This window comes from Anas platyrhynchos, chromosome 31 (assembly GCF_047663525.1).
Source record: "Anas platyrhynchos isolate ZD024472 breed Pekin duck chromosome 31, IASCAAS_PekinDuck_T2T, whole genome shotgun sequence".
In the NCBI taxonomy this organism is placed as follows: domain Eukaryota; kingdom Metazoa; phylum Chordata; class Aves; order Anseriformes; family Anatidae; genus Anas; species Anas platyrhynchos.
In genome coordinates this window covers 6,083,853-6,110,662 of record NC_092617.1, presented here as the reverse complement: position 1 = coordinate 6,110,662, position 26,810 = coordinate 6,083,853, and the positions used below count along the sequence as shown (strand labels likewise).

At 58.0% G+C, this 26,810-nt stretch overlaps 4 protein-coding genes across 9 annotated transcripts; 1 reads left to right on the top strand and 3 right to left on the bottom strand.

The window, feature by feature from the left end:
• Window positions 1–21: 21 nt before the first annotated feature.
• Window positions 22–3,036, bottom strand: HAUS4 (HAUS augmin like complex subunit 4). 2 transcript variants are annotated; one of them, XM_072029781.1, is made up of 8 exons: window positions 2,949–3,036; window positions 2,158–2,189; window positions 1,814–2,058; window positions 1,636–1,722; window positions 1,303–1,548; window positions 1,106–1,230; window positions 949–1,017; window positions 22–424 (listed from the first exon to the last, which is right to left on the bottom strand). In XM_072029781.1, the coding sequence occupies exons 2-8, from the start codon at window positions 2,183–2,185 to the stop codon at window positions 178–180; spliced, it is 1,047 nt and encodes a 348-aa protein (XP_071885882.1). In that variant the 5' UTR covers window positions 2,186–2,189; window positions 2,949–3,036; the 3' UTR covers window positions 22–177. The 2 variants fall into 2 exon arrangements, with proteins under 2 accessions (XP_071885882.1, XP_071885883.1); XM_072029782.1 differs by lacking the exon at window positions 2,949–3,036 and having other exon boundaries at window positions 2,158–2,312.
• A 146-nt stretch (window positions 3,037–3,182) lies between these two features.
• PSMB5 (proteasome 20S subunit beta 5) lies at window positions 3,183–12,948 on the bottom strand. Of its 4 annotated transcripts, XM_072029773.1 has the most exons (13): window positions 12,810–12,924; window positions 10,748–10,800; window positions 10,246–10,314; window positions 10,052–10,167; window positions 9,879–9,939; window positions 9,163–9,188; window positions 9,037–9,083; window positions 8,800–8,842; window positions 8,667–8,719; window positions 7,806–8,235; window positions 6,151–6,457; window positions 4,942–5,232; window positions 3,183–3,326 (listed from the first exon to the last, which is right to left on the bottom strand). In XM_072029773.1, the coding sequence occupies exons 10-12, from the start codon at window positions 7,992–7,994 to the stop codon at window positions 4,943–4,945; spliced, it is 786 nt and encodes a 261-aa protein (XP_071885874.1). In that variant the 5' UTR covers window positions 7,995–8,235; window positions 8,667–8,719; window positions 8,800–8,842; window positions 9,037–9,083; window positions 9,163–9,188; window positions 9,879–9,939; window positions 10,052–10,167; window positions 10,246–10,314; window positions 10,748–10,800; window positions 12,810–12,924; the 3' UTR covers window positions 3,183–3,326; window position 4,942. The 4 variants fall into 4 exon arrangements, with proteins under 4 accessions (XP_071885874.1, XP_071885875.1, XP_071885872.1 ...); XM_072029774.1 differs by lacking the exons at window positions 8,667–8,719; window positions 8,800–8,842; XM_072029771.1 differs by lacking the exons at window positions 9,163–9,188; window positions 9,879–9,939; window positions 10,052–10,167 and having other exon boundaries at window positions 12,810–12,948.
• A 1,912-nt stretch (window positions 12,949–14,860) lies between these two features.
• On the top strand, window positions 14,861–19,846 carry LOC140000061 (dehydrogenase/reductase SDR family member 4-like). Of its 2 annotated transcripts, XM_072029793.1 has the most exons (8): window positions 14,861–14,978; window positions 16,214–16,391; window positions 17,375–17,476; window positions 17,575–17,645; window positions 17,894–17,945; window positions 18,945–19,079; window positions 19,469–19,524; window positions 19,643–19,846. In XM_072029793.1, exons 1-8 carry the CDS (start codon window positions 14,929–14,931, stop codon window positions 19,755–19,757), a joined length of 759 nt encoding a protein of 252 aa, XP_071885894.1. In that variant the 5' UTR covers window positions 14,861–14,928; the 3' UTR covers window positions 19,758–19,846. The 2 variants fall into 2 exon arrangements, with proteins under 2 accessions (XP_071885894.1, XP_071885895.1); XM_072029794.1 differs by lacking the exon at window positions 17,375–17,476.
• Window positions 19,847–20,205: 359 nt separating this feature from the next.
• Window positions 20,206–25,659, bottom strand: NGDN (neuroguidin). Its single transcript, XM_072029789.1, has 10 exons — window positions 25,429–25,659; window positions 25,247–25,318; window positions 24,000–24,137; window positions 23,216–23,300; window positions 23,044–23,090; window positions 22,705–22,816; window positions 21,312–21,471; window positions 20,507–20,654; window positions 20,364–20,418; window positions 20,206–20,271 (listed from the first exon to the last, which is right to left on the bottom strand). Exons 1-10 carry the CDS (start codon window positions 25,477–25,479, stop codon window positions 20,252–20,254), a joined length of 888 nt encoding a protein of 295 aa, XP_071885890.1. The 5' UTR covers window positions 25,480–25,659; the 3' UTR covers window positions 20,206–20,251.
• Between the last annotated feature and the right edge of the window lie 1,151 nt (window positions 25,660–26,810).

The window sequence follows — 26,810 nt, the reverse complement described above, 5'->3', positions numbered from 1 at the left end:
ATGAGAGGCCAGAGAGGGGCAGAAAGGGGGAGGGGCTAATTTATTGGGGGCGGGGCTTGGCCACAGCTGTCTCCATGGCAACCAGGGGGTGGGGCCAACGTGACGGCCATCTTGTTGCCATGGAGACCTCGTGGTTGCCACAGCGGCCATCTTGCCCCCCCCGGCAGCCATCTTGTCTCACGCCGGGCCTCCATCCTTGGTGACGTCATCGCTGACGTCATCGCTGGCGTCATCGCTGACGTCACCGTCATGGCGGTGGAGCTGGCGCAGGGCCCAGCGGCGGTGGCGGAGGCGCTCGCGGAGCCGCCCGTACTCGGCGGCCGCCTCCTGGAAGCCCGGGCCCAGCGCCCGCAGCGCCCCCAGCGCCTCCCTCGCCCCCGACAGCTCCGCCTCTGCCCGCGATAGCTCCGCCTCCAGGCGCGACCTGCGATATGGGGCGACATCGGGGCGCTATCACGGGATATCGCGCGATATCGCGAGAGTAAGGGGTGATATGGGGCACTATTGGGGTATATCACAACAGTATGCGGTGATATTAGGGGGATGTGGGGTGATATCAGGGGATATTGGGATAGTATGGGGCGATAGGGAGCGATATGGGGCTATATCGGGATAGTACAAGGTGATATAGGGGGATATTGCGGTAGAATGGGGCAATATCAGAGGGTATCGGGATAGTATGGGGCAATAGGGAGTGATATGGGGTGATATCGCAGTATATCATGACAGTATGGCGTAATATTATGCTATATCGTGACAGTATGGGGCGATATGGGTCCGATATCAGGGTATATCGTGACAGTATGGGGCGATAGGGGGCGATATCGCAGCATATCGGGACAGTATAGGGTGATATCATGGTATATCGTGATAGCATGAGGCAATATAGGGCGATATGGGGGCGATATCACGGTATATCGCGACAGCGTGGGGCGATAGGGGCCGCACCTGATGACGCGGTGCGCCTCCAGCACCTCGGGTCTGTAGGTGTCCAGCAGCAGCGTCAGCTCCTCCAACCTGCGGGGCCCCCACCACGTCAAGATGACGTCACACCTCGCGATGACGTCACACCCCGCGATGATGTCACGACGACGTCACCACCCACCGGATCTTGAGCAGCGTGGCCGCCCCCTTGGCCTCCAGGTAGAGCCCCCGGCGCCGCTCCAGCTCCGCCCCCGCCGCCCGCTCCTCCTGCAGCCGCCCCAGCAGCGCCCCGCAGCGCCCCAAAACCTGCGAGGGCGGGGCCGTGACATCACCAATGACATCATCGATGACGTCACCGATGACGTCACCGCGGCGTACCTGGGGGTAGAGGCGCCGGACGCTCTCCAGCTGCCCGGCCAGGCGGCGGCGCCGGGCGGTGGCGGCCTCCAGGCGGCGCCGTTGGGCCGCCAGCTCCTCGGCCACGGCGGTGACGTCACCGATGACGTCATCAGTGGCGGTGACGTCACGGCCCCGCCCCCGGAAGTAGTCGGCCAGCTGCCCCGCCTTCCCCGCCAGGCGCCGCTCCACCAATGGCAGCAGGCGTTGGCGCAAGGGGGCGGGGTCCTGTTGGAAAAAGGGGGCGTGGTTTATGACGTCAGAGGGCGTGGCCGATGACATCATTAAATATTCAAATGAGGGGGCGGGGCTCACCTGGGGGGGCGGCAGCAGGGCGGCCAATGGGGGCGGGCCCAGGCGCAGCTCGGCCAATGCCAGCGCTAGCTCCAGGGTGGGCGGGGCCTGAAAGGGGGCGTGGCCTTCCCATTACACCCCAAGCCCCGCCCCCTTTTAGGCCACGCCCCCTTTAGGCCCCTCCCCCTTTAGGCCACACCTCCTGGGGGCGGGGCTCCCGCAGCAGCTCCAGCACCGCCCCCCAGAGCCCCTCGTGGGCCAACCAGGAGGCTCGCTGCCGCCCAAGCTCCGCCTCCGCCCGCCGCAGGCTCCGCCCCCCGGCCGCGCCGAGCCCCGCCCCCTCGGGCCCCGCCCCCTCAGGCCCCGCCCCCAGGGCCGCCAGCAGCCGGCCCAGCCCCGGGTGGGGGAGGAGCTCCTCGGGGGGGGGCAGGGGCAGCGCCGGGCCTGTGGGGAGGGAGGGGCTCGTTAGCATCTAATTTACATACAATTTGCATCTCATTTGCATAATAAGTATCCCACCCCTTTTGGCCCCGCCCCTCTCACCCAGAAGCTCCGCCTCCAGGTCCGTCATGGCGCTAAATGGGGGGCAAGGGGGGGGTTACCCACAGCACATTAGTGTGTTTTGCCCTAAATCCCCCCTTTTTCACCCCAAAATCTCCCATTTCACACCAAAATTCACATTTTTCACTCCAAATCCCCCCTTTTTTGCCCCAAATCCCCCTTTTCCCACCCCAAATCCCCCCCTTTTTGACCCCAAATCCCCATTTTTCACCCCAAATTCCCAATTTTTCACCCCAAACTCCCTTTTGGCCCCCAAGTTTCAAACTTTTCACCCCAAATCCCCATTTCTTGACCCCAAACCCCCCTTTTTTACCCCAAACACCCATTTCTCATCCCAAACCTCCCTTTTCAACCCCAAAATCACCATTTTTCACCCCAGTTTTCACCCCCAAACCTCCATTTTTACCCCAATACCCTCATTTTTAACCCCAAATCCCATTTTTCACCCCAAAACCCCTGTTTATTACCCTAAACGTCCCTTTTTAACCCCAAATTCCCAATTTTCCTCCTAAATTCCCCATCTCAACCCCAAATTCCCATTTTTCACCCCAAATCCCCCATCTTTACCCCCAAATCTCCCACATTTGAACCCAAAGCGTATATTTATGACCCCAAATCCACGTTTTTTTACCCAAAAATCCCATTTCCCACCCCAAACCCCTCATATTTTCCCAAAACCCCCATTTCTCACCCCAACTCCCCCCTTCCCCTCCCCAACCCCCCCCCCATCCCCCCACGGCCCCCCCCCCAGCCCCAATTTCCCCCTTTTTCACCCCAAACCCGTCCCGGCCCCTCCCGCCGCTCCCTTCCGCGCGCTTTCCGCTTGGCCCCGCCCCTTCCTCCCCACCAGCCAATCAGAACGCGGCAGGGGCGGGGCGACGCACGGGGACGCACGGCGCGGCTCCGCCCCCGCTCCCCCTCCCCTCCCGGAGCCCTGACGCATGCGCAGCTCCCTCCTCGCTCCCCCTCCCCTCCCCGTCCCACCCCCATGAATGACAGGCAGGGGCTGGAACCAATCAGAGAGTTTAATGGGCTGCAGGGGGCGGGGACAACACCAAAGGGGGCGGGGCCACTCCAGAAGGGGACGGGGCGATCCCCGCAGTGGCCCCGCCCCCTGCAGTGATTGACACCTCCGTCAGCCAATGGGAAGCCTGCAAGGAAACAACGCGGCCTCCAGGATTGGGACCCCAAATCCCGGCCTCCACCCCCAAAAACCCCCCAAATCCCCCCAAAAATGCTCCCGGCCTCCATGTTCTCAACGCAAATGCGGCCTCCACCCCCTGAACCAAGGAGAACCTCCAAAAAAAACCCGGCCTCCACCCCCAAAAACCTCCAAAATCCCCCCAAAATCTCCCCAAAATCCCTCTTGGCCTCCATTTTCTCAACCCAACTGTGGCCTCCACCCCCAAAACCATCAGCCTCCACCCCAAAATCCCCAGCCTCCACCCCCAAAACCCCCCAAATCCCCCCCAAAAACCCTCTTGGCCTCCATATCCTCACCTGAATCATGGCCTCCGCCCCCCAAATCCCCCCAAATCCCCCCCAAAACCCTCTTGGCCTCCATTTTCTCACCCCAACCATGGCCTCCACCCCCAAAACCCCCCCAAAAAAAACAAAAAACCCTCTTGGCCTCCATTTTCTCACCCCAACCATGGCCTCCACCCCCTCTCCCACCACCCTCCACCTCCAAAACCCCCCAAATCCCCCCAAATCCCCCCCAAAACCCTCTTGGCCTCCATTTTCTCACCCCAACCATGGCCTCCACCCCCAAAACCCCCCAAAAAAAACAAAAAACCCTCTTGGCCTCCATTTTCTTAACCCAACCACAACCTCCACCCCCTCTCCCACCACCCTCCACCCCCAAACCCCCCCCAAATCCCCCCAAAACCCCCCAAAATCCCCCCCAAAACCCTCTTGGCCTCCATATCCTCACCTGAATCATGGCCTCCGCCCCCCAAAAACTCCCAAATCCCCTCTAAAACCCTCTTGGCCTCCATTTTCTCAACCCAACCATGACCTCCACCCCCCTCACCCACCAGCCTCCACCCCCAAAACCCCCAAAAACCCCTCAAATCCCCCCCAAAATCCCTCGTGGCCTCCATTTTCTCACCCCAACCATGGCCTCCACCCCCTCTCCCACCACCCTCCACCTCCAAAACCCCCCAAATGCCCCCAAATCCCCTCTAAAAACCCTCTTGGCCTCCATTTTCTCAACCCAACTGTGGCCTCCACCCCCAAAACCCCCCCAAAAAAAACCAAAAAACCCTCTTGGCCTCCATTTTCTTAACCCAACCCCAGCCTCCACCACCTCACCCACCACCCTCCACCCCCAACCCCCCCCAAATCCCCCCAAAACCCCCCCAAATCCCCCCCAAAACCCTCTTGGCCTCCATATCCTCACCTGAATCATGGCCTCCGCCCCCCGAAAACCCCCAAATCCTCCCCAAAACCCTCTTGACCTCCATTTTCTCAACCCAACCATGGCCTCCACCCCCTCTCCCACCACCCTCCACCTCCAAAACCCCCCAAATCCCCCCCAAAACCCTCTTGGCCTCCATTTTCTCACCCCAACCATGGCCTCCACCCCCAAAACCCCCCCAAAAAAAAACAAAAAACCCTCTTGGCCTCCATTTTCTTAACCCAACCCCAGCCTCCACCCCCTCACCCACCACCCTCCAGCCCCAAACCCCCCCCAAAACCCCCCAAAACCCCCCGAAACCCTCCCCAAACCCCCCCAAATGCCCCCCAAAACCCCCCCTCACCCACCTCACACATCCTCCTCCTCCTCCTCCTCGGGGGGCCTCTCCCCCAGGTCCCTCTGCGCGAGGCGTCGCCACCCCCCCGGCGCCACGTGGTAGACGGAGACGCGGCCCCCCGAGTAGGCGTCGCGGCGCGCGGCGTGGAGGATGGCGCGTTGGGCCAGGAGCCTGGCGGCCTCCACCCCCAGCCCCGGCCGCAGCCCCCGGTCCAGGACCCCGTAGGCGTAGGGGGCGCCCGAGCCCACCGCGAAGGCCGGGCCCGGCACGCGGGTGCCCTCGCTGTCCACGTAGTAGAGGCCTGGGGGGGGAAAGAGGGAGGTTGGGGTGGGCTCTACCCAAAAAAGAAGGAGGATTGGGTGGGCTCTACCCCAAAAAGTGGGGTTTTGTGGTCTCTACCCCAAAAAGAAGGAGGATTGGGCGGCCTCTACCCAAAAAAATGGGGTTGGGTGGCCTCTACCCCAAGAAGAAGTAGGGTTGGGTGGCCTCCAGCCGAAAAAGAAGGAGGTTGGGCGGCCTCTACCCAAAAAAGAAGGAGGATTGGGTGGGCTCTACCCCAAAAAGTGGGATTCGGAGGCCTCTAACCCAAAAAGAAGGAGAATTGGGCGGCTTCTACCAAAAAAGAAGGAGGATTGGGCGGCCTCTACCTCAAGAAGAGGAATTGGGTGGCCTCTACCCAAAAAAGAAGTAGAATTGGGCAGTCTCTACCCAAAAAAATGGGGTTGGGTGGCCTCCATCCCCAAAATGATTAGGATTGGGTGGCCTCAACCCCAAAACCTCCATCTTTAGCCTCCATCTCAAAGCTTGAAGACCTCCACCACCCCAAAAACCCCTTGAATCACCCCAAAACCCCCGGAACCACCCCAAAACCCCTCAAACCACCCCAAAACCCCCCCACCATTGAAGAATCCCAAGACCACCACCTTGTCCTCCATCTTGAAGCCCCAAAACCTCCATCTTTAGCCTCCATCTTGAAGACCTAAGACCTCCACCACCCCAAAACCCCCTGAAACCACCCCAAAACCCCCCCAAACCCTCCAGACCCACCCCAAAATCCCTCCACCATTGAAGAACCCCAAGTTCTCCACCTTGTCCTCCACCTTGAAGACCCAAAACCTCAACTCATGGCCTCCATCTTGAAGACCTAAGACCTCCACGACCCCAAAACCCCCTCAAACCCCCCTCAAACCCCCCCCAAACCCCCCCAAACCCTCCTGACCTGGCCCCCTCTTGTCCCAGCCGCAGATCATGGTGCCCATGCTGAGCCCCATGCCCTTGTACTGGTACACCATGTTGGCCAGCAGCTTGGAGGCGGCGGCCACCGAGATGGGCTCCTTGTTGCGCAGCTCGTAGACGCGGCACTGCCGGGCCAGGAGGCGCTCCCAAAAGCTGCAGTCGGCCGCGCCCCCCGCCATGGTGCCCAGCAGCGTGGGGTTGATCTCGATCACCTTCTGCACCGTCTGCGAGGCCACGTAGGAGCCCGCCGTCGCCCGCGAGTCCACCGCCACCATCACGCCGTGGTCGAACTGGGGGGAGAGGAGGGGTTGGGGGGGGGCTGGAGGGCTCCCGGTGGATCTATGGGGCATTAGGTAGACCTGGAGGCCCACCGCGAGGTCCCTAAGTAGACCTGGAGGCCCACCAGGAGGTCTCTAGGTGGACTTGGGGGTCCCTAGGTAGACCTGCAGGCCCACCATGTGGTCCCTAGGTAGACCTGGAGACCCACCATGTGGTCCCCAGGTAGACCTGGAAAACCCTGGGTAGACCTGGAAACCCACCACGAGGTCCCCAAGTGGCGTTGAAGATCCCTAGGTAGACCTGGAGACCCACCATGAGGTATCTAGGTGGACTTGGGGGTCCCTAGGTAGACCTGGAGACCCAACATGAGGTCCCTAGGTAGGCCTGGCAAACCCTAGGTAGACCTAAAGACCCACCATTGTTCCCAGGTAGACCTGGCGAACCTTAGGTAGACCTGAAGACCCGCCATGAGGTCCCTAGGTAGACCTGCAGGACCCTAGGTAGACTTGGCGGCCCACCACGATGTCCCTAGGTAGACCTGCAAGACCCTAGGTAGACCTGGACGCCCACCATGAGGTCCCTAGGTAGACCTGGACGCCCACCATGAGGTCCCTAGGTAGACCTGCAACACCCTAGGTAGACCTGGAAACCCCTAGGTAGACCTGGAAACCCACCACAAGGTCCCCAGGTAGACTTGGGGGCCATTAGGTAGACCTGGAGACCAACCACGATGGCCCCGTGGTCTTCGGGGTCCCTAGGTAGACCTGGAAACCCCTAGGTAGACCTGGAGTCCCACCACAAGGTCCCCAGGTGGCTTTGGGGGTCCCTAAAATAACCTCAAAGACCCACGGGAACCCCCCAACCCCCAAAAGACCCCCCAAAACCCTCCAGGGACCCCCCCAACCCCTGAAAGACACCCCTAAAACCCCCAAAACCACCCAAAGACCCCCAGGAATCCCCCCCCAACCCCCGAAAGACCCCTCTAAGCCCCCCATAACCACCCCAAAGACCCCCCTAAAGACCCAAAACCATCCCAAAGACTTCCGGGAACCCCCCCAACTCCCCAAAGACCCCCCCAGCCCCTGAAAAACATCCAAAGAACCCCCGGGGACCCCCCTAAAACCCCAAAACCACCCCAAAGACCCCCCTAAACCCCCCAAAGACCCCTCAGGGACCCCCCCAACCCCCCAAAGACCCCTCAAAACCCCCCAAAGACCCCCCAGGGACCCCCCCAACCCCCGAAAGACACCTCTAAGCCCCCCAAACCACCCCAAAAATCCCCCAACCCCCCAAAACCACCCCAAAGACCCCCTAAACCCCCCCAACCACCCCCCCAAAGCCCCCCCAACCCCCCCTCACCTTAAAAGCCAACGTGGTGGTCCCGTGCAGGAACTGCAAACCGGGCCCGGGGGGCTCCGCCGTGCCCCAGGGGGGAGCCGCGAGGCTCTGGGGGGGGCCGGGGGCGTCCCGGGGGGCTGCGAGGAGCGGGAAGGCGGCGGGGGGCGCGGGGGGCTCGGCGGGGAGCCGCAGGACGCTGGCCAGCGCCATCTTGCCTCCCAAGATGGCGGCGGCCGGGCGCGCTCGCAAGATGGCGGCGGTTGCCCGGCAACGCGGCGGGAGGGGGAGCAAAATGGCGGCGGTTGCCAGGCAACGCGGAGGGGGGGAGGGCGGAACAGCGGAGGTTGCTAGGGGCAACGCGGCGCCGCCATCTTGGTTGAGGGCATGAGGAGGCGACTTCCGCCCGGCGGTGACGGAGCTTACCTGTGGCGGGGCAGGCTGGGGGCGGGGACTGCGGAGAGGGGGCGGGGTCAGCGTTAAGGGGGCGGGGCTTGGGGTAGTGGGAGCCAATGGGGAGGGAGGGGGCGTGGCTTGTGGAGAGTGGGCGTGGCTTGGGGCTAGTGGGAGGGAATGGGGAGGGTGGGGGCGTGGCTTGAGGAGTGGGCGTGGCCTTAAGGGGGCGGGGCTTAGGGATAGTGAAGAGAATGGGCTGGGGCGTGGATTGTGAATGGTGGGCGGGGCTTGGGGTGAGTGGGCGGGGCTTAGGGAATGGGGGCGGGGCTTAAGGGGTAGGGGTGTGGCTTTAAGGGCTGGGGGCGTGGTTTGGGTGCAGGGGGCGGGGCTTGACGCAAAGGGGGCGGGGCTTGTGGGAGGCTTAGGGTGTATGGGGAAGGGGGGGGGAGGTGGATTTTTGGGGTGAAACCCGGGGATTTTGGGGCTCACCCGGCCAAGTGGGGGTCCCGCGGGGTGGGGGCCGCTCCAGCGACGCCGTGCGGCTGCGGGGGGGCACGGTTTTGGGGTGAAAAAGCCCAAATTTGGGGGTGTTTATGAATTTGGGGGGGGGGGTTGTGGTTACCTCACTACCAGGCTGCTGAGCTGCCGCCGGGGCTGGGGGGTCACTGGGGGGGGAGAGGGGTTTTGGGGGGAAAAAGCGCGATTTTGGGGCTCCCCAGAAATGGGGGGGTCCCAAAGAATGGAGGGGAAATGGGGGTGGTGGGGGTTTGGGGGAAAAAAGGGGGATTTGGGGGAAATGGGGGGGGAGGGGGGTTTTGGGGTAAAAAGGGGGGTTTTAGGGAAAAAAATGGGGTCTTACCTGTCTCGACCGGGGAGGTGATGGCGACCGGCCGGGGGGTGCTGTTCCTGGGGGGGGAATTTTGGGGTGCTGAGCACCTGGGGTGGGGGGGACCCCAAAATTGAGGGGGTCGGGGGGGGGCCTCACCTGCTCGATCGCCAGCCTGGGGAGACCTGGGGGGGAATTTGGGGGGAAAAAGGGGAATTTTGGGGTTAAGGGGGAGATTGGGGGGAAAAGGGGGGGATTGGGGGAGGAAAATGGGGAATTGGGGGAGTTAAAGGGGAATTTGGGGGGTTAAAGGGGGAAATTTGGGGGAAAATGGGGAGTTCGGGGGGTAAATAGGGGAAATTGGGGGTAAATGGGGGTTAAATGGGGAGAAATGGGTTAAATAGAGCAGAATTAGGTAAAATAAAGGGAAATTGGGGGGTTAAATGGGGAAAATGGGGTGAATAGGGGAAAAGAGAGGGGGAAATTGGGTGAAATGGGGAAAAATGGGGAAAAATGGGAGGATAAATGGTGAAAAGGGGGTTTAATTGGGGGAAATTTAGGTTAAATGGGGGAAAATGGTGGTCAAATGGGCGAAAAGTGGGGTTAAAAGGGGAAAAGGGTGTCCAAATGGGGGAAAATGGTGGGAAAAATGGGGGAAAGTAGTGGTAAAAAGGGAAAAATGGGGGGGAAATTGGGGGAAATGGGGGCAAAATGGGGGAAAATGGTGGTAAAATGGGGTAAAATGGTGATAAAATGGGGAGAATTTGTGGGAAAAGGGGGAAAAAAGGATAGAATGGGGAAAGTGGAGATTAAATGGGAATAGGGTGGGGTTAAATGGGGGAAAAATGGGGTAAAAAGGGTAAGATTTGGGGGACCTCGGCCTCCCGCAGGTGCCTCCTGAGCTCCCCGTTCTCCTTCCTCAGCGCCTCGGCCTCCCTGCGGGGCGGCAGCGGTGAGGCCGGGGGGGTGGGGGAGGCCGAAAAGGGGGAGGGGAGGCCAAAAAAGGGGGAGGGGAGGCCGCCCCCTCCCCAAAAATCCCCTCGCTCACCTCTCCTTGGCCTCCAGCGCCTGGCGGGCCTCCCTCAGCGCCGCCTGTGCCCGGCGTGCGGCCTGGCGCTGGGAGCCCAGCAGCAGCTCCGCCTGCGCCCGCTGGAAGCGCCAGGCCTGCGGGGAGGAGCTCAGGGCTTCGAAAAATGGGGAGAAAAATGTGGTTTTGGGGGAAATCCAAGGGGTTTGGCTCACCTGGGAGATGTGCGCCAGGCGCTGGCGGGCGACGGAGGCCGGGCTGCGGAGGAACGGCGCCTCGTGGGGCTAAAAGGGGGGGAAGGGGTTAATGGGGGCGCCAAAATGGGGCCAAAATGGGGCCAAAATGGGGCCAAAATGGGGGTGTGAGGGAGGGGAGGAGGAGAAATGGCGGCCCACAGTGGGGGGGCAAAATGGCGGCATCCAGTGGGGGGTTATTCAAAATGGCGGCACAATAGGATAGTATGGGGGGATCCAATATGGCGGCCCCCAGTGGGGAGTATCCAAGATGGCGGCCCTATGGGGGTGAATGGGGAGATCCAAGATGGCGGCACCCAGTGGGGAGTATCCAAGATGGCGGCCCTATGGGGGTGAATGGGGGGATCCAAGATGGCCGCCCCCAGTGGGGAGTACCCAAGATGGCGGCCCTATGGGGGTGAATGGGGGGATCCAAGATGGCGGCCCCCAGTGGGGGGGGGGCCACAAGATGGCGGCCGCTCACCTGCTCGGGGAGGGGGAAGCGGCGGCAGGGGGCGGCGCAGACGGGGCAGGGACCTGGAGAAGGAGGGGGTAAAGAGGTAAAAATCCGTTTTTATAAATATTTTATGGGGTTAAATTATACAAAAACCCCTTTTCTACCATTATTTTATGGGGTTAAAGCCTTGGGGACCCCCTTTCTGTTACCATTTTATGGGGTTGGGGTCCAGGGACCCCTTTTACAAACATTTTGTGAGGTAAAAACCCTCTTTAAATTTTAAAATTTTATTTTTTTTTTATTTTTTTTAGTTAAAACCGTTGGCAGACCCATTTCTGCCACCATTTTATGGCATTAAAGGATCAGGAGACCCCTTTTTGCAGCCATTTGTGAGGTAAAAGTGTGGGGGACCCCTTTTAAAATCCATTTTTTGAGGTAAAACCATTGGGAGATCGCTTTTAAATTCAATTTTTTGAGGTAAAAGCGTCACGAGACCCCTTTTTAAACCATTTTGTGAGGTAAATGTGTCAGGAGACCCCTTTCTGCTGCCATTTTATGGCATTAAAAGATGAGGGGACCCCTTTTACACCCATTTTATGGGATTAGGGACTGAAAAACCCGATTTACGCCCATTTCGTGAGGTAAAATCCTTGGCAAACCCCATTTTATAACCATTTTGTGAGGTAAAAGTGTCAGGAGACCCCCTTCTGCTTCCATTTTATAGCATTAAAGGACATGGGGACCCCTTTTACACCCATTTTATGAGATAAAACCATTGACAAACCCCTTTCTGCTACCATTTTGTGAAGTAAAATCTTTGGCAGACCCCTTTTTAAAACCATTTTATGAGGTAAATGTGTCAGGAGACCCCCTTTATGCTTCCATTTCATGACATCAAAGGACATTGGGACCCGTTTTCGACCTATTTTATGGAATTAGGGACTGAAAAACCCCATTTACGCCCATTTTATGAGGTAAAATCCTTGACAGCCCCCTTTCTGCTTCCATTTTATGACATTAAAGGACATGGGGACCCCTTTCACACCCATTTTATGAGGTAAAACCATTGACAGACCCCTTTCTGCCACCATTTTGTGAGGTTAAACCCCCGTCTGCTTCCATTTGATGGAATTAGTGACTGAGGGACCCCTTTAACACCCATTTTATGAGGTAAAACCATTGACAGACCCCTTTCTGCTTCCATTTTATGACATTAAAGCACCAGGGGTACCCTTTTCCACCCATTTTACGGGATTAATGGACCAGGGGACCCCTTTTATACCCATTTTATGAGGTAAAACCATTGACAGACCCCTTTCTGGTACCATTTTATGAGGTAAAATCCTTGACAGCCCCCTTTCTGCTTCCATTTTATGGGATTAAAGCACCAGGGGACCCCTTTCACACCCATTTTTATGGGATTTGGGACTGAGGAACCCCTTTTACACCCAATTTATGAGGTAAAACCATTGACAAACCCCTTTCTGCTACCATTTTGTGAGGTAAAATCCTTGACAGCCCCCTTTCTGCTTCCATTTTATGACATTAAAGGACATGGGGACCCCTTTCACACCCATTTTATGAGGTAAAACCCTTGGCAGATCCCCTTCAGCCACCATTTCATGACATTAAAGCACCGGGGGACCCCTTTTCCACCCATTTTATGAGGTAAAACCATTGACAAACCCCTTTCTGCTTCCATTTGATGGGATTAGTGACTGAGGGACCCCTTTAAGACCCATTTTATGAGGTAAAACATTTGACAGACACCCTTCAGCCACAATTTCTTGACATTAAAGGACCAGGAGACCCCTTTTCCACCCATTTTATGGGATTAGTGACTGAGGAACCCCTTTCACACCCAATTTATGAGGTAAAACCCTTGGCAACCCCCTTTGCGCTTCCATTTCACGACATTAAAGGACATGGAGACCCCTTTTCCACCCATTTTATGGCATTAAAGGAGCAGGAGACCCCTTTTCCACCCATTTTATGAGGTAAAACCTTTGACAGACCCCCTTCTGCTTCCATTTTATAGCATTAAAAGCCCGAGGGACCCCATTTCCACCCACTTTTTGGGGTTTTTTACCTGCCCCCCGGCAGCGCTGGCAGAGGAGGTGCCCGCAGGAGGTGAGGCAGAAGCCGGGGCCGGGGCCCTGCTGCCCGTAGCAGCGGTTGCAGTGGAACCAGTCCGGGGGGGGGGGCGCCGCCATGGCCCCGCGGAGGGGGCGGGGCCAGAAAAGGGCGGGAAGGGAGGGGGCGGGGCCTCAGAAAGGGGGCGGGGCTAAAAAAGGGCGGGAAGCGCTGAGGAGAAAGGGCGGGAGGCGGCTCGAAAGGACCCTAAAAAGGTGAGAAATTGGGCAAATTAGCGTTAAAATGGGGATAGATGTTTAAAATGACCATTAAAAAGGTTAAAGGCTTTTAGAAATAGGTTTAAATGTGGAAAAAAAAGATTAAAAAACGGGTAAAAAGCATGAGAAATGGTTAAATTACCGTTAAGAAGGCAAGAAGTGTTTAAATTACCATTAAAAAGGTGAAAAACTTTTAAAAATATATTTAAATGTGGTAAAAAAAAGTTTAAAAAATGGTTAAAAAGCATGAGAAATGTTTAAATTACCATTAAAAAGGGAAGAAATGTTTAAATTACCGTTAAAAAGGCAAGAAACCTTTAAAGTACCATTAAAAAGGTGAAAAACTTTTAAAAATATATTTAAACTTGGTAAAAAAAGATTAAAAAATGCTTAAAAAGCGTGAGAAATGCTTAAATTACCATTAAAAAGGGAAGAAATGTTTAAATTACCGTTAAAAAGGCAAGAAGTGTTTAAATTACCATTAAAAAGGTTAAAGACTTTTAAAAATATATTTAAATGTGGTAAAAAAAAATTAAGAAGTTTAAGAAATGGTTAAAAAGCGTGAGAAACGTTTAAATTACTGTTAAAAAGACAAGAAATGTTTAAATTACCATTACAAAGGCAAGAAACATTTAAAATTACTGTCAAAAGGGTGAGAGATGTTTAAAATTACCATTAAAAAGGGGGAGAGGTGTTTAAATTACCATTAAAAAGGGGGAGAAATGTTTAAAAATATATTTAAATGTGGTAAAAAAAGGTTTAAAACGCCGTTAAAAAGCATGAGAAGTGTTTAAATTACCGTTAGAAAAGCAATAAACCTTTAAAAATAATCATCAAAGAGTGAGAAATGATTCAAATTAGCATCAAAAGGGTGAGAAACTTGTAAAAATACATTTAAATGTGGTAAAAAAATGTTTAATTACCGTTAAAAAGCATGAGAAATGTTTAAATTACCATTAAAAAGTGAGAAACCTTTAAAGTTATCCTTTAAAATGTGAGAAACTACTACTTTCCCCTAAAACCCCTCAAAAATCCCCAAATCCCTCAAAAGTTCCCCAATAAACCCCACAAAATTCCCATAATCCCCAAAACCTCAATAAAACCTTCAGAAATCCCCAAATCCCTCAAAATTTGCCCCTAAAATGCCTCAAAAATCCCATAGTCCCCCCAAAACCCCAATAAACACCCCAATAAACCCCCAAATCCCTCAATTTTTCCCCAATAAACCCCTCAAAATTCCCCAAATCCTCCCAAATCCCCCCAAAACCCCCATCAGCCCCTCAAAAATCCCCAAATCCCTCAAATTTTCCCCAACAACCCCCTCAAAAATCCCTCAAGACCCCCCCCCCAAAAAATCAAACCCTCTAAAATCCCCAAATCCCTCAAAATTTACCCCTAAAACCCCTCAAAATTCCCCAAATTCCCCCAAAACTCCAACAAACCCCTCAAAAACCCCCAAATCCCTCAAATTTTCCCCAATAAACTCCTCAAAATTCCCCAATCCCCCCAAATCCCCCCAAAACTCCCAAAATCCCTCAAAACCCCCAAAATCCCTCAATTTTTCCCCAAAACTCCCCCAGTATCCCACAATCCCCTGGGAACCCCCAGGGGGGGGGGGCGGGGCCTCCCTTTAGCCCCGCCCCTTTCCCCTCCCCCTTTTGGGCGGAAGTTCCCCTTCCAGCACCGGAAGTGTGGCAACAAAACCCGGAAGTGTGGCTCCCAAACCCGGAAGTGAGCACCGGAAGTCCCGCAGAGGACGAATCCTGACCCTTTTGCCCTCATTTTTTAGGCCCCGCCCCTCCCTGGCGGTGACGTCACGTCCGGCCCCGCCCCCCCCCCCCCCAGCAGAGGGGCGCCATGGCGGTGCTGGCCGGGAAGGTGGCGCTGGTCACCGCGGCCACCGACGGGTGAGGGCCTGGAATGCCCCCAAAATCCCCCAAAATGACCCCAAATCCCCCATAATTCCCCCAAATCCCCCAAAATGCCCCCAAAATCCCCCAAAATCCCCCCATAATTCTCCCAAATCCCCAAAAATGCCCCAAAATCCCCCCAAATCCCCCATAATTCCCCAAATTCCCCAAAAATCCCGCCTCATAGTGACCCCATAGCCCCCCATAGACCCCATAGGGACCCCAAAACCACCCCATAACCCCCCAACCCCCCCCCGTATCTCCCCAAATCCCCCCATATCACCCCAAAACACCCCATAACCCTCCATAACCCCCCATATCACCCCATAACCCCCCCATATTGCCCCATAACCCCCCATAATGACCCCATAATGACCCCAAATCCCCCATATCCCCCCATATCCCCCCCAAATCCCCCCCATATCACCCCATATCCGCCCACAACCCCCCCATAACCCCCCTATCACCCCATAACCCCCCATAATGACCCCATATTGACCCCAAATCCCCCCAAATCCGCCCATATCCCCCTCATATCCCCCCATAACCCCCCATATCCCCCCCTAACCCCCCCATATCACCCCATAATGACCCCATAACCCCCCCATAACCCCTACATATCCCCCCCTAGCCCCCCAAAATGACCCCATATCACCCCATAACCCCCCATATCTCCCCCTAACCCCCCATTACCCCCACATATCACCCCATAACCCCCCAAAATGACCCCATATCCCCTCATAAACCCCCATTTCCCCCCCCATATCCCCCCATAACCCCCCATAATGACCCCATAATGACCCCCTAACCCCCCCATAACCCCCCATATCCCCCCCAATCCCCCATAATGACCCCATAACCCCCATATATCACCCCATAACCCCCCACAATGACCCCATAATCCCCCCCAACCCCCCCATAACCCCCTATATTCCCCCATAACCCCCCACAATGACCCCATATCACCCCCTAAGACCCCAATTCCCCCCATATCCCCCCCTTTCACCCCCTAACCCCCCACAATGACCCCATAACCCCCCACAATGACCCCACAATGACCCCATATCCCCCCCTAACCCCCCCATATCCCCCCATAACCCCCCATAACCCCCTCATATTCCCCCAAATCCCCCCATAACCCCCCACACTGACCCCATAACCCCCCCCATCACCCCACAATGACCCCACAATGACCCCATATTGACCCCCTAACCCCCCCCTGACCCCCCCAGGATCGGGCTGGCGGTGGCGTTGGCGCTGGGGGCGGCGGGGGCGCGGGTGGTGCTGAGCTCGCGGCGAGCCCCCCGGGTGGAGGCAGCCGTGGGGCAGCTGCGGGGCCGCGGCCTCGAGGCCACCGGGGTCGTCTGCCACGTGGGGCGGCCCCAAGACCGCCAGCGCCTGGTGCAGACGGTCAGACGGGGGGGTTGTGGGGCCGGGGGGGGGGTTGTGGGGCGGTTGTGGGGTGGTTATGGGGCTGGGAGGGGGGTTATGGGGTGGAGATGTGGGGCTGGGAGAGGGTTATGGGGTGGTTATGGGGGGTTATGGGGTGGTTTTGGGGCTGGGAGGGGGTTATGGGGTGTTTTTGGGGTGGTTTTGGGGTCGATGGGGGCGTTATGGGGTGGTTATGGGGTTGGGGGGATGGTGGGGTGGTTGTGGGGTGGTTATGGGGTCAAGGGGGGGTTTGGGGGTGGAGATGTGGGGCTGGGAGGGGGTTATGGGGTCACAGGGAGGGGGTTATGGGGGGTTTTGGGGTTGGTTATGGGGTGGTTATGGGGCCGGGGGGGGTTATGGGGTGGTTTTGGGGTGGTTTTGGGGTGGTTTTGGGGGTTTTTGTGGGGTTATGGGGTGGCTATGGGGTGGGAGGTGGTTATGGGGCTGGAGGGGTGCTATGGGGCTGGGGTGGTCCCACGGATCCCTGGGGTGCTGGGGGGCTTTTTTGGGGTCCTATGGATCTGTGGGGCACCCCAAGACCCCATGGGGCACCCCACGACCCTATGGGGCACCCCAAGACCCTATGGGGCACCCCATTGACCTATAGGGCACCCCACAGCCCTATGGGGCAGGGTGATCCCTTAGATCTATGGGGCTCCTATGGCCCTATGGGGCACCCCACGGCCCTATAGGGCACCCCAAAACCCTATGGGTCACCCCACTGATCTATGGGGCACCCCAAAACCCTGTGGGGCGCCCCCCTGACCTATAGGGCACCCCACAACCCTATGGGGCAGTGTGATCCCTTGGATCTATGGGGCTCCTATGGCCCTATGGGGCACCCCAAGACCCTATGGGGCACCCCAAAGCCCTATGGGGCACCCCCCTGACCTATGGGGCGCCCCCCTGACCTATGGGGCGCCCCCCTGACCTATGGGGCGCCCCCCATTTCTATGGGGCAGGCCCTGGACACGTACGGGGCCATCGACATCCTGGTGTCCAACGCCGCCGTCAACCCCGTGCTGGGGGGCACCCTGGAGGCCGAGGAGGAAGTTTGGGACAAGGTGGCCCCGCCCCCTTTTTGCTAAGCCCCTCCCCCTTTCCCTAAACCACGCCCCTTTAGGCCCCGCCCCCTTTTTTAACCCCGCCCCCCCTTCCCCAGATCTTCCAGGTGAATGTGACGGCGGCGGCCATGTTGGTCAGGCTGGTGGTGCCCCACATGGAGCGCAGGGGGTGAGGGGCGGGGCTTAGGGGGAGGGGGCGGGGCTTAGGGGGGAGGGGCGGGGCTTGGGGAAAGGGGGCGTGGCTTAGGGGAGGGGGCGGGGCTTGTGGAGGGGCTTAGGGGAGGGGTTTAGGGGAAGGGGAAGGGTTAAGAGGGAGGGGGCGGGGCTTACGGGGAGGGGGAGGGGCTTATAGGGAAGGGGGCGGGGCCTACAGGGGGTTGGCCCCGCCCCCTGACGCCCCATTGGTCGTTCCTGCAGGGGCGGGGCCATCGTGCTGGTGTCGTCATTGGCTGGGTACATGCCCTTCCCGGTAAGGGGGCGGGGCTTGGGGAGGGGGCGGGGCTTAAGGGAGGGGCGGGGCTTAGGTGGTGGGAGGGGCTTAAGGGGAGGGGAGATGATGAATAATTAATTAAGGGACATTGATAATTAATTATGGGATGGAATTATGGGATGGATAGTGATGGAATAACGATGACAATGACTAAATGATGATGATAATTAAGGGATGGTCATTAGGGGATGGCGATAATTAATTATGGGATGGTGATAATTAATTATGAGATGACAATTAATTAATTACGGGATGGTGATAATTATGGGATGGAATTATGGGATGGACGGCAATGGAATAATGATGACGATGACAATGACAAAATGATGGTGATCATTATGGAATAGCAATTATGGGATGGCAATAATTAATTATGGGATGTCGATCATTAATTATGGGATAGAAATAATTAATTATGGGACGTTGATAATTAATTATGGGATGGCGATAATTAGGGGATGCAATTATGGGATGGATGGCAAGGCAATAACGATAACAATGACGAAATGCTGATGATAATTATGGAATAGCAATTATGGGATGGCGATAATTAATTATAGGATGTCGATAACTAATTACGGGATGCCGATAATTAATTACGGGATGTCAATAATTAATTACGGGATGGAATTATGGGATGGATGGCGACGGAATAACGATGACGGTGACAAAATGATGATAATTGCGGGATGGCCATTATGGGATGCTGATAATTAATTACGGGATCGATAATTAATTACGGGACGTCGATAATTAATTATGAGATGAAAATTAATTAATTACGGGACGTCACTAATTAATTACGGGCTGCAATTATGGGATGGACGGCGACCATGGCACAGCACCGACCCCACTAACCCCCCCCACACCCCCAACACCATTGACTCTAATTACGGGCTAATTACAATTAACGGCTAACTTGCTGCTGATGACGTCATGATGACGTCATGATGACGTCACGATGACGTCACCACGCAGGCGCTGGGCCCCTACAGCGTGAGCAAGGCGGCGCTGCTGGGGCTGCTGAAGGCGCTGGCCCCGGAGCTGCGCCCCCGCGGGATCCGAATCAACGCCGTGGCCCCCGGCCTCATCCGGACACGATTCAGCGCCGCGGTCAGGGGGCGGGGCCTAAATTTTGGGGGGGCGGGGCCTAAATTTTGGGGGCGGGGCCTAAGGGGGCGTGGTCTGAGTGGGAGGGGCCTGGAGCGGAATGGGTTAACGGGGTGGGGGGGGATCGGGGGCGTGGCCTAACGAAGGGGGCGTGGCCTAATGGGGGCGTGGCTTGCGTGGGGGTGGAGCCTAAAGGGGGTGTGGCCAATGGGCGTGGTTTGAGGAGTGGGCGGGGCTTGTTGGGGGCGTGGCTTGGGCTCAATTGGGGATCATGGGGGGGTGGGCGGAGCCTAAGGGGTGGGCGGGGCGATGGTGGGCGTGGCCTGAGGAAGGTGGGCGTGGCCTAACGGAGGTGGGCGTGGCCATGACGTCACCGCTTTGCCCCCCCCCAGCTGTGGGAGGACGAGGAGCGCCGCCAGGCCGTGATGTCCTCCATGGGCATCGACAGGTGGGCGGGGCTACGGGCACAGGGGGCGGGGCCAAGCCTCAAAGGGGGCGTGGTTAACCCAAAAAGGGGCGTGGCTAACCCGAGCCACGCCCCCTTTTTTGCCCCTCCCCTCCCCCAGGCTGGGGACGCCGTCGGACGTGGCCTCGGTGGTGACGTTCCTCTGCTCGCCCGCCGCCTCCTACGTGGTCGGGGAGACCGTGGTGGTGGCCGGGGGCGCCCCCTCCCGCCTCTAGGGGAGGTTTTGGGGCGTTTCGGGCGGTTTTGGGGCCATTTCGGGTGGATTCGGGGCGTTTCGCAGCCAATAAAACCCCCGCTGATTGGCTTGGAGGCTCCCGGACAAGATGGCGGCGCCCATGGGGCAGCGTGGGGGCCGCCATTTTGTGGGAGGGGAGGAGGTGAGGAGGGGCAAGATGGCGGCGCCCAGTGGGGGCCGCCATCTTGGGGCTGACCCATTGGTGTCAATGGGGGGTGGGCGGCCATCTTGTCCCCATGGGGGCACCCATCTTGGGGCTGTCGCCATAGCAACGGTGAGGGCTGGGCGGCCATCTTGGGGCCTGGCAGCCATCTTAGGGCCTGGCAAACACCTTAGGGCCATCGCCATGGCAACCCTGAAGCCCAGGCGGCCATCTTGTCTCCTGGCATCCCCAATTAGCCCCATTAATTAACCTCAGCACTAACGAATCCTCTCCAGACACAGCCTTTATTTGGGGGGGGGTGTCGGGGGGGCTCAGCGTCTCCTCCGGCCACCTGCAGGAAGGAGGACAGACGAGATGAGGCAGCAGCACCACCAGGAGCGGCGCCACCACCCGCAGGGGCTGCTGGGATACTGGAGGACTCACCCCGCCGCCGGCCCTTCCCCTTCTTGGCCACCACCTTCCTTTTTTTGGGCGCCACCTGTAAGAAATTGGGGGGGGAGGGGTGGAAAGGGGGCACCCATGGGTGCTATGGGGGGGGTGGGGAGGGTCCCGGGGGGGTCTCCCACCTGCTCGGGGGCTCCCAACAGGGCGGGGGCGGCTCCGAAATGGGTGATGGAGTCCAGGGGGGGCGCCCCCAGGGCCCGGCGGCGCCGCTGCGCCCGCTGCCGCCGCGTCTCGGCCAGCCGAACCAGCAGGGACTCCTCCAGGCGGGTCCTGGGGGGCGGGGCTTAGCGTCAGGGGGCGTGGCTTGAGGCCCAGGGGGCGTGGCTTAAGGATAGGGGGCGTGGCCTGCGAGGGGAGTGGGCTGGGAGGGGGATTAGGAGGGAAAAGGGGGCGTGGCTTGAATGGGGCGTGGCCTAAATGGGCGTGGTCTGAGTGGGCGTGGCTATAAGGGAGGGGGCGTGGCTTGGGGTGGGCGGGGCTTAAGGGGAGGGGCGTGGCCTTGCTCTCCCCCTCCCTTTTGGGCTATACAGGGGGTGGGGCCTTGAAAAGGGGGCGTGGCTTTAAAGGGGGTGTGGTCTGCTGATGTGGGCGTGGCTTAAGGCAGGGGGCGGGGCCTAAAGGGGCGTGGCTTTAATGAAGGGGGCGTGGCCTCTAATCCTTACCCTCCCCCCATATAAGGGAATCAGGGTAAGGAGGGGGCGTGGCCTAAATGAATGGGCGTGGCTTATAGAAGGGGGCGTGGCCTCGAGTGAGGGGGCGTGGCCTGTGGTCAAACCCCGCCCCCATAGGGCAGGGAAGTGGGCCCCCAGATGCCATAGTATGGAGAAGGGGGCGGGGCTAAAGAGCAAGGGGCGGGGCTAAAGGGCCAGGGGCGGGGCTAAAGGGCCGGGGGCGTGGCTAAAGGGCCAGGGGGCGTGTCCTGCTCACCGCTGCTCCTCCTCCCGCGAGGGGCGGAGCCCGGTGGCCCCGCCCACCTCCTCGGGGGCGTCGCCCAGCTCCTCCCGCAGCTCCCGCACCAGGGCACTGCCCAGGGCTCGGCGCCGCGCCGCCGACAGCGCCCGCTGCTCACGGTCGGGGCCGGCCTCAGCTGGGATTAGGGGGGATTAGGGGGGATTAGAGGGGGATTTGGGGGGATTGGGGGGGTCGGGGAGGGGTTAGGGGTACATTTTGGGTTGATTAGGTGGGATTAGGGGGGATTATGGGGAATAAATATGAGATTAAGGGGGATAAGGGTGGGAATATGGGAAAAAGGGTGGGATTATGGGGGATTAGAGGGGATTAAGGGGGATTAGGGGGGTTGGGGAGGGGTTATGGGGGAAAATGGAGAGATTATGGAAGGATTATGGGGAAAAAAGGTGGGATTATGGGGAATAAGGGTGGGATTAAGGGGGATTAAGGGCATTATGGGGGTCGGGGAGGGGTTAGGGAGGAATTAGAGGAGGGTTATGGGGGGTTATGGGGAAAAAGGGTGGGATTACGGGGAAAAAGGGGGATTAAGAGGGTTTAAGGGGGTTGGGGAGGGGATATAGGGGGATTAGGGGAGGGTTATGGAGGGATTATGTGGAATAAGGGTGGGATTAAGGGGGATTAAAAGGGATTAGAGGGGATTATAGGGGTCGGGAAGGGGTTACGGAGGGATTAGGGGAGGGTTATGGGGGAAATATGGGGAAAAAAAAGTGGGATTATGGGGAAAAAGGGTGGGATTAGGGGGGATTAGAAGGGATTAAGATGGATTAGGGGGGTCGAGGAGGGGTTAGGGTGGGATTAAGGGGGATTAGAGGGATTATGGGGGTTGGGGTGGGATTATGGGGCATGAGGAGGGGTTATGGAGGGATTAGGGAGGGTTATGGGGGAAAATGAAGAGATTATGGAGGGATTATGGGGAGAAAAAGGTGGGATTATGGGGAGTAAGGGTGGGATTAAGGGGGATTAGGGGGGATTAGGGGGGTCAGGGAGGGGTGATTTGGGGATTAGGGGAGGGTTTTGGGGGGATAATGGGGAATAAAGGTGCGATTAAGGGGGATTTAAGGGGATTATGGAGGATTAGGGGGGACGGGGAGGGGTTATAGGGGGAAATCAAGGAATTATGGAGGGATTATGGGGGAAAACGGAGGGATTATTGGGAATTTGGGGGGATTATGGGGCATTTAGGGGGAAAATATGGGGAATAGGGAGAAAATACGGGGATTGAGGAAGAATAATGGGGAATTTAAGGGGGATTTGGGGATATAACAAGGGATTTTGTATGGATTATGGGGGATTAAGGAGGGATTATGGGCATTATTTGGGATTATTTGGGATTATTTGGGATTCGGCTTACCATACTGCACGGGCACCAGGCGGGGGGGCACGTAGCGCCGCCCCCCGCCCAGCCCCGGGGCCTTCGTCCCGCTCGGCCCCTCCTCATCCTCTTCTTCCTCCTCCTCTTCATCCTAAGAATCCCAAAAAAAAACAAAATTGACCCCAAACTGCTCAAAATTGACCCAAAACCGCTCAAAATTGACCCAAACCCCCCCAAAATCAATCAAATCCCCCCCAAATTGACCAAAAACCCCCAATTCCCACCAAAATTGACCCAGAACCACTCAAAAATAACCCCAAAATCGATCAAATCCCCCCAAAATTAACCAAAATCCCCCAAATTCCCCCCAAATCTCACCCCCATGTTCCCGGGCTGGGGCCGGAAGCGCAGCGGGTCGTTGGCTCCTGGGGGATGATTGACAGCTGTCAATCAATCGTCCACCAATGGGACTTTTTGGGGCAAATCTAAGGGATTTTGGGGGTTCAAGGGGAGGGGGATTTTGGGGTGAATTGGGGGGATTTTGGCCCACCCGGCGCCCCAGCGGCGGCCGCCCGCAGCAGCTTGTCCAGGTGGTAGCGCAGGCGCAGCTCCATGGGGCGCGACTTCTCCAGCACCTAAACGGCCAAAATTTACCCCAAAAAAACCACCCTGGGCGAGGCCACGCCCCCCTCTTCTCCAAGCCACGCCCCTTTCCGCGAAGCCACGCCCACCCACTAGGCCACGCCCCCTCCTTAAAGCCCCGCCCCCTCTGAACCTATTGGGGCCCTCCCCATACCCCGAGGCCACGCCCCCTTTGCACAAGCCACGCCCACCCCAGGCCACGCCCCCTGGTTTAGACCACACCCAGCAACCAGGCCACGCCCCCTACGCGAAGCCACGCCCCCTTTTAACCCTTTAAGGGATGGTTAAAACCCCACCCCCATGGTGTATCAGCCAATCACAGCCTCCCCCTCCAAGCCACGCCCCCCACATGCCCCGCCCACCTCATAGGCCACACCCCCTACATCAGACCACGCCCCCTTTCTCAAGCCACGCCCCCTTTTAACCCTTTAATAGCCCTTAACCCCCCAAACCCCACCCCCACCCACATATATCAGCCAATCACAGCCTCCCCTTCAAGGCCCCGCCCCCCATAGGCCCCGCCCACCTCATAGGCCATGCCCCCAACCATAACCACGCCCCCTTTTAACCCTTTAATAGCCCTTAGCCCCCCAAACCCCACCCCCACCCAGGTATATCAGCCAATCCCAGCCTCCCCCTCCAAGCCACGCCCCCCACAGGCCCCGCCCCCTCCCTTAGCCCCGCCCCCTCACCAGGCGGGTCTCCAGCAGGCGGGGCAGGGCCGGCAGCGCCCCCAGGGCCCCCCCCCGGCACTTGGTGGCCAGCAGCAGCCCCAGGTCCCCCAGGTACTGCAGCAGCGCCTGCGCCCGCACCCCCAGCAGGGACAGCCCCTGGGGGGGGGCACGAAGGAACGGGAATTACACCAAAAAACATCCCAAATTACACAAATCCCACCCAAATCACCCCAAAACCCACCCAAATCACCCAAAAACACACCAAAAAGAACCCAAATCCCATCCAAAATTCCCCCAAAACCACCAAACCCCCCCGAATTCCCCCCAAAACCCACCAAATTCCCCCGAAAACACATCAATTCTCCCCCAAAGCCCCCCAGTTTACCCCAATCTCCCCAATTCCCTCTCAGGACCCCCAAAATCCCCCCAAATTCCCCCCAAAACCCCCCAATTCCCCCTCAAGACCCCCAAAATCCCACCCAAAACCCCTCAATTCCCCCAAAGACCCCCAAAACCCTTCCAAATTCCCCAAATCCCCCCCAAAACCGACAAATTTCCCCTTCAAGACCCCCAAAACCTCCCAAATTCCCCCCAAACCCACCCAATTCCCCCTCAAGATCCCCAAAACCCCCCCAAATCCCCCCCCCAAGACCCCAAAACCCACCGAATTCACCCCAAAACCCCCCAATTCCCCCCCAGGACCCCCAAATTCCTCCCAATTCCCCCAAAACTTCCCCAAATCCCCTCCAATCCCCCCAATTCCCTTTCAAGACCACCAAAACCCCCCAAATACCCCCCAACCCCCCCCAATTCCCCCTCAAGACCCCTCAATTCCCTCCCAATTCCCCAAGTTCACCCCCAAGACCCCCAAACCCCCCGAATTCCCCCCCAAACCCCCCAGAATCCCCCAAATACCCCCGAAATTCCCTCAATTCCCCCTCAAGACCCCAAAATCCCCTGAATTCCCCCCAAAACCCCCGATTTCCCCCTCAAGACCCCCAAAAGCCCCCAAAGTCCCCCCCAAACCCCCCCAATTCCCCCTCAAGACCCCAAAAGCCCCCAAATTCGCCCCAAATCCCCCCCCAGAACCCCCCAATTCCCCCCCAGGACCCCCCAGGACCCCCCAATTCCCCCTTAAGACCCCAAAACCCCCCGAATTCCCCCCAAAACCCCCCAATTCCCCCCCAGGACCCCCAAAACCCCCATGTTCCCGCTCAAGACGCCCCAAAACCCCCCGAATTCACCCCAAACCCCCCCCCCGTTACCTTGTCCGTGCGGAGCCCCCCTCCCCGCAGCCTCCTCAGCAGCCCCCGGCCGTGCTCCGTCACCGCCGCCACCTGCAAGGGGCCATTTTGGGGCCATTTCGGGGTTTTTTGGGGTCCCGGGAAACCTCCCGAGGCGATTTTGGGGCATTTTGGGGCGATTTGGGGCGGTTTTGGGGCCGCACCTGCTCCCTCAGCGCCCCCAGCAGCGCCACGGCCTCCGCCACCTCCGCCATCTTGCGGCCGCCTCTGAGGGGGATTGCGGCGGCCAATCAGAGCGCGTCTTTGATGCGGCTGGACCAATCAGAGCGCGCTGCCTCGGCGGATGAGCCAATGGGAGGGCGAGCCGGGCGGGGAGGGTCCCGCCCACTTCGCCTCACAACAGCGCGTGGGGAGGGCGGGGATCAAAGAGGCGGAGGAGCCAATGGGAGGGCAGAGGGCGGTGATTGACGCACAGATTGACCAATGGGAAGCGGAGGCGGGAAGTGTCTCGCAGCGCGTGTGGGGGCGGGGACGAATGAGGTGAAGCGACCAATAGGAGTGCGGGGTGATGTGATTGACGTGTAATTTGACCAATGGGGGGCGGAGGCGGGAAACGCCTCAGAGGGGAAGGGGCTGAGGGGCCTGAGGGGGCTCAGAGACCCCGAACCCCCCCCAGGGACCCCAAAACCCCCCAAAATCCACCCCAAATCCCCCCAAAAAAACCAAAACCCCCCAAATCCCCCATTAAAACCCCTCAACCCCCTCCAGGACCGCATAAACCCCCCCAAATCCACCCAAACCCACCCCAAATCCCCCCCAAAACCCCCCAACCCCCCAACCCCCCCCAAAAAAAACCCAAACCGCCCAAATTCCCCCCCAAAACCCTCCCAATTTCCACTGTTCTTCCCCTATAACCCTGTCTAGGACCCCCAAAAAAACCCAAATCCCTCCAAAACTCCTCCAAATCCCTCATAACCCCCCCCCCTCAAACCCCCCAACCCCAAAAAAACCCAAAACCTCCCAAAAACGCCCCCAAAACCCCCCAAATTCGCCCCAAAAACCACCCCAGGACCCCTTAAACCCCCCCATAACCCCCCCAACCCACCCTAAATCCACCCCAAATCCCCCATAACCCCCCCAACACCCCCCTGTAAAAACCCCCAACCCCCCAAAAACCCCCCAAAAATCCCCCAACCCCCCAAATTCCCACCAGAACCCCCCCGAGGACCTCCAAAAACCCCAAGTCCCCCCATAATCCCCCCAATCCCCCCTGAAATCCCCCATAACCCCCCCAACGATCACCCCAAAACCCTCTATTTTCCCCCAAAATCCCCAAACCCCCCAATTTCCCCCCCAAAAACCCCAAAAAACGCCAAATTCCCCCCAAAACCCTCCCAATTTCCACTTTTCTTCCCCCATAACCCCCCCTAGGACCCCAAAAAACCCCCAAATCCCCCTATAATGCCCCGAAATCCCCCCCAAACCCCCGAATTCCCCCAAAAACTCCCCAAAACCCCCAAAATCCCCCCAAAAAAACGCTCCCAATTCCTTCCTTCTCTCCTTTTTTTATTCTCAACCTTATTTT

Coding starts and splice junctions, on each gene's coding strand:
- HAUS4 (XM_072029781.1), bottom strand. CDS start 2,185: ATGACGGACCTGGAGGCGGAGCTTCTGG. Junction 2,059..2,157: donor CCTGGAGGCGGAGCTTCTGG/GTGAGAGGGGCG, acceptor CCCTCCCCACAG/GCCCGGCGCTGCCCCTGCCC. Junction 1,231..1,302: donor TCCGGCGCCTCTACCCCCAG/GTACGCCGCGGT, acceptor CCGCCCTCGCAG/GTTTTGGGGCGCTGCGGGGC.
- PSMB5 (XM_072029771.1), bottom strand. CDS start 12,933: ATGGCGGCGCCCCCCCCCCCGGACTGGTTCCACTGCAACCGCTGCTAC. Junction 8,843..9,036: donor CACCTCCCCGGTCGAGACAG/GTAAGACCCCAT, acceptor CTCCCCCCCCAG/TGACCCCCCAGCCCCGGCGG. Junction 5,233..6,150: donor CTGGGACAAGAGGGGGCCAG/GTCAGGAGGGTT, acceptor TTCCCCCCCCAG/GCCTCTACTACGTGGACAGC.
- LOC140000061 (XM_072029793.1), top strand. CDS start 14,929: ATGGCGGTGCTGGCCGGGAAGGTGGCGCTGGTCACCGCGGCCACCGAC. Junction 14,979..16,213: donor GTCACCGCGGCCACCGACGG/GTGAGGGCCTGG, acceptor TGACCCCCCCAG/GATCGGGCTGGCGGTGGCGT. Junction 17,646..17,893: donor CCCCACATGGAGCGCAGGGG/GTGAGGGGCGGG, acceptor TCGTTCCTGCAG/GGGCGGGGCCATCGTGCTGG.
- NGDN (XM_072029789.1), bottom strand. CDS start 25,479: ATGGCGGAGGTGGCGGAGGCCGTGGCGCTGCTGGGGGCGCTGAGGGAG. Junction 24,138..25,246: donor GGGGGCTCCGCACGGACAAG/GTAACGGGGGGG, acceptor GCCCCCCCCCAG/GGGCTGTCCCTGCTGGGGGT. Junction 20,419..20,506: donor TGTTGGGAGCCCCCGAGCAG/GTGGGAGACCCC, acceptor AATTTCTTACAG/GTGGCGCCCAAAAAAAGGAA.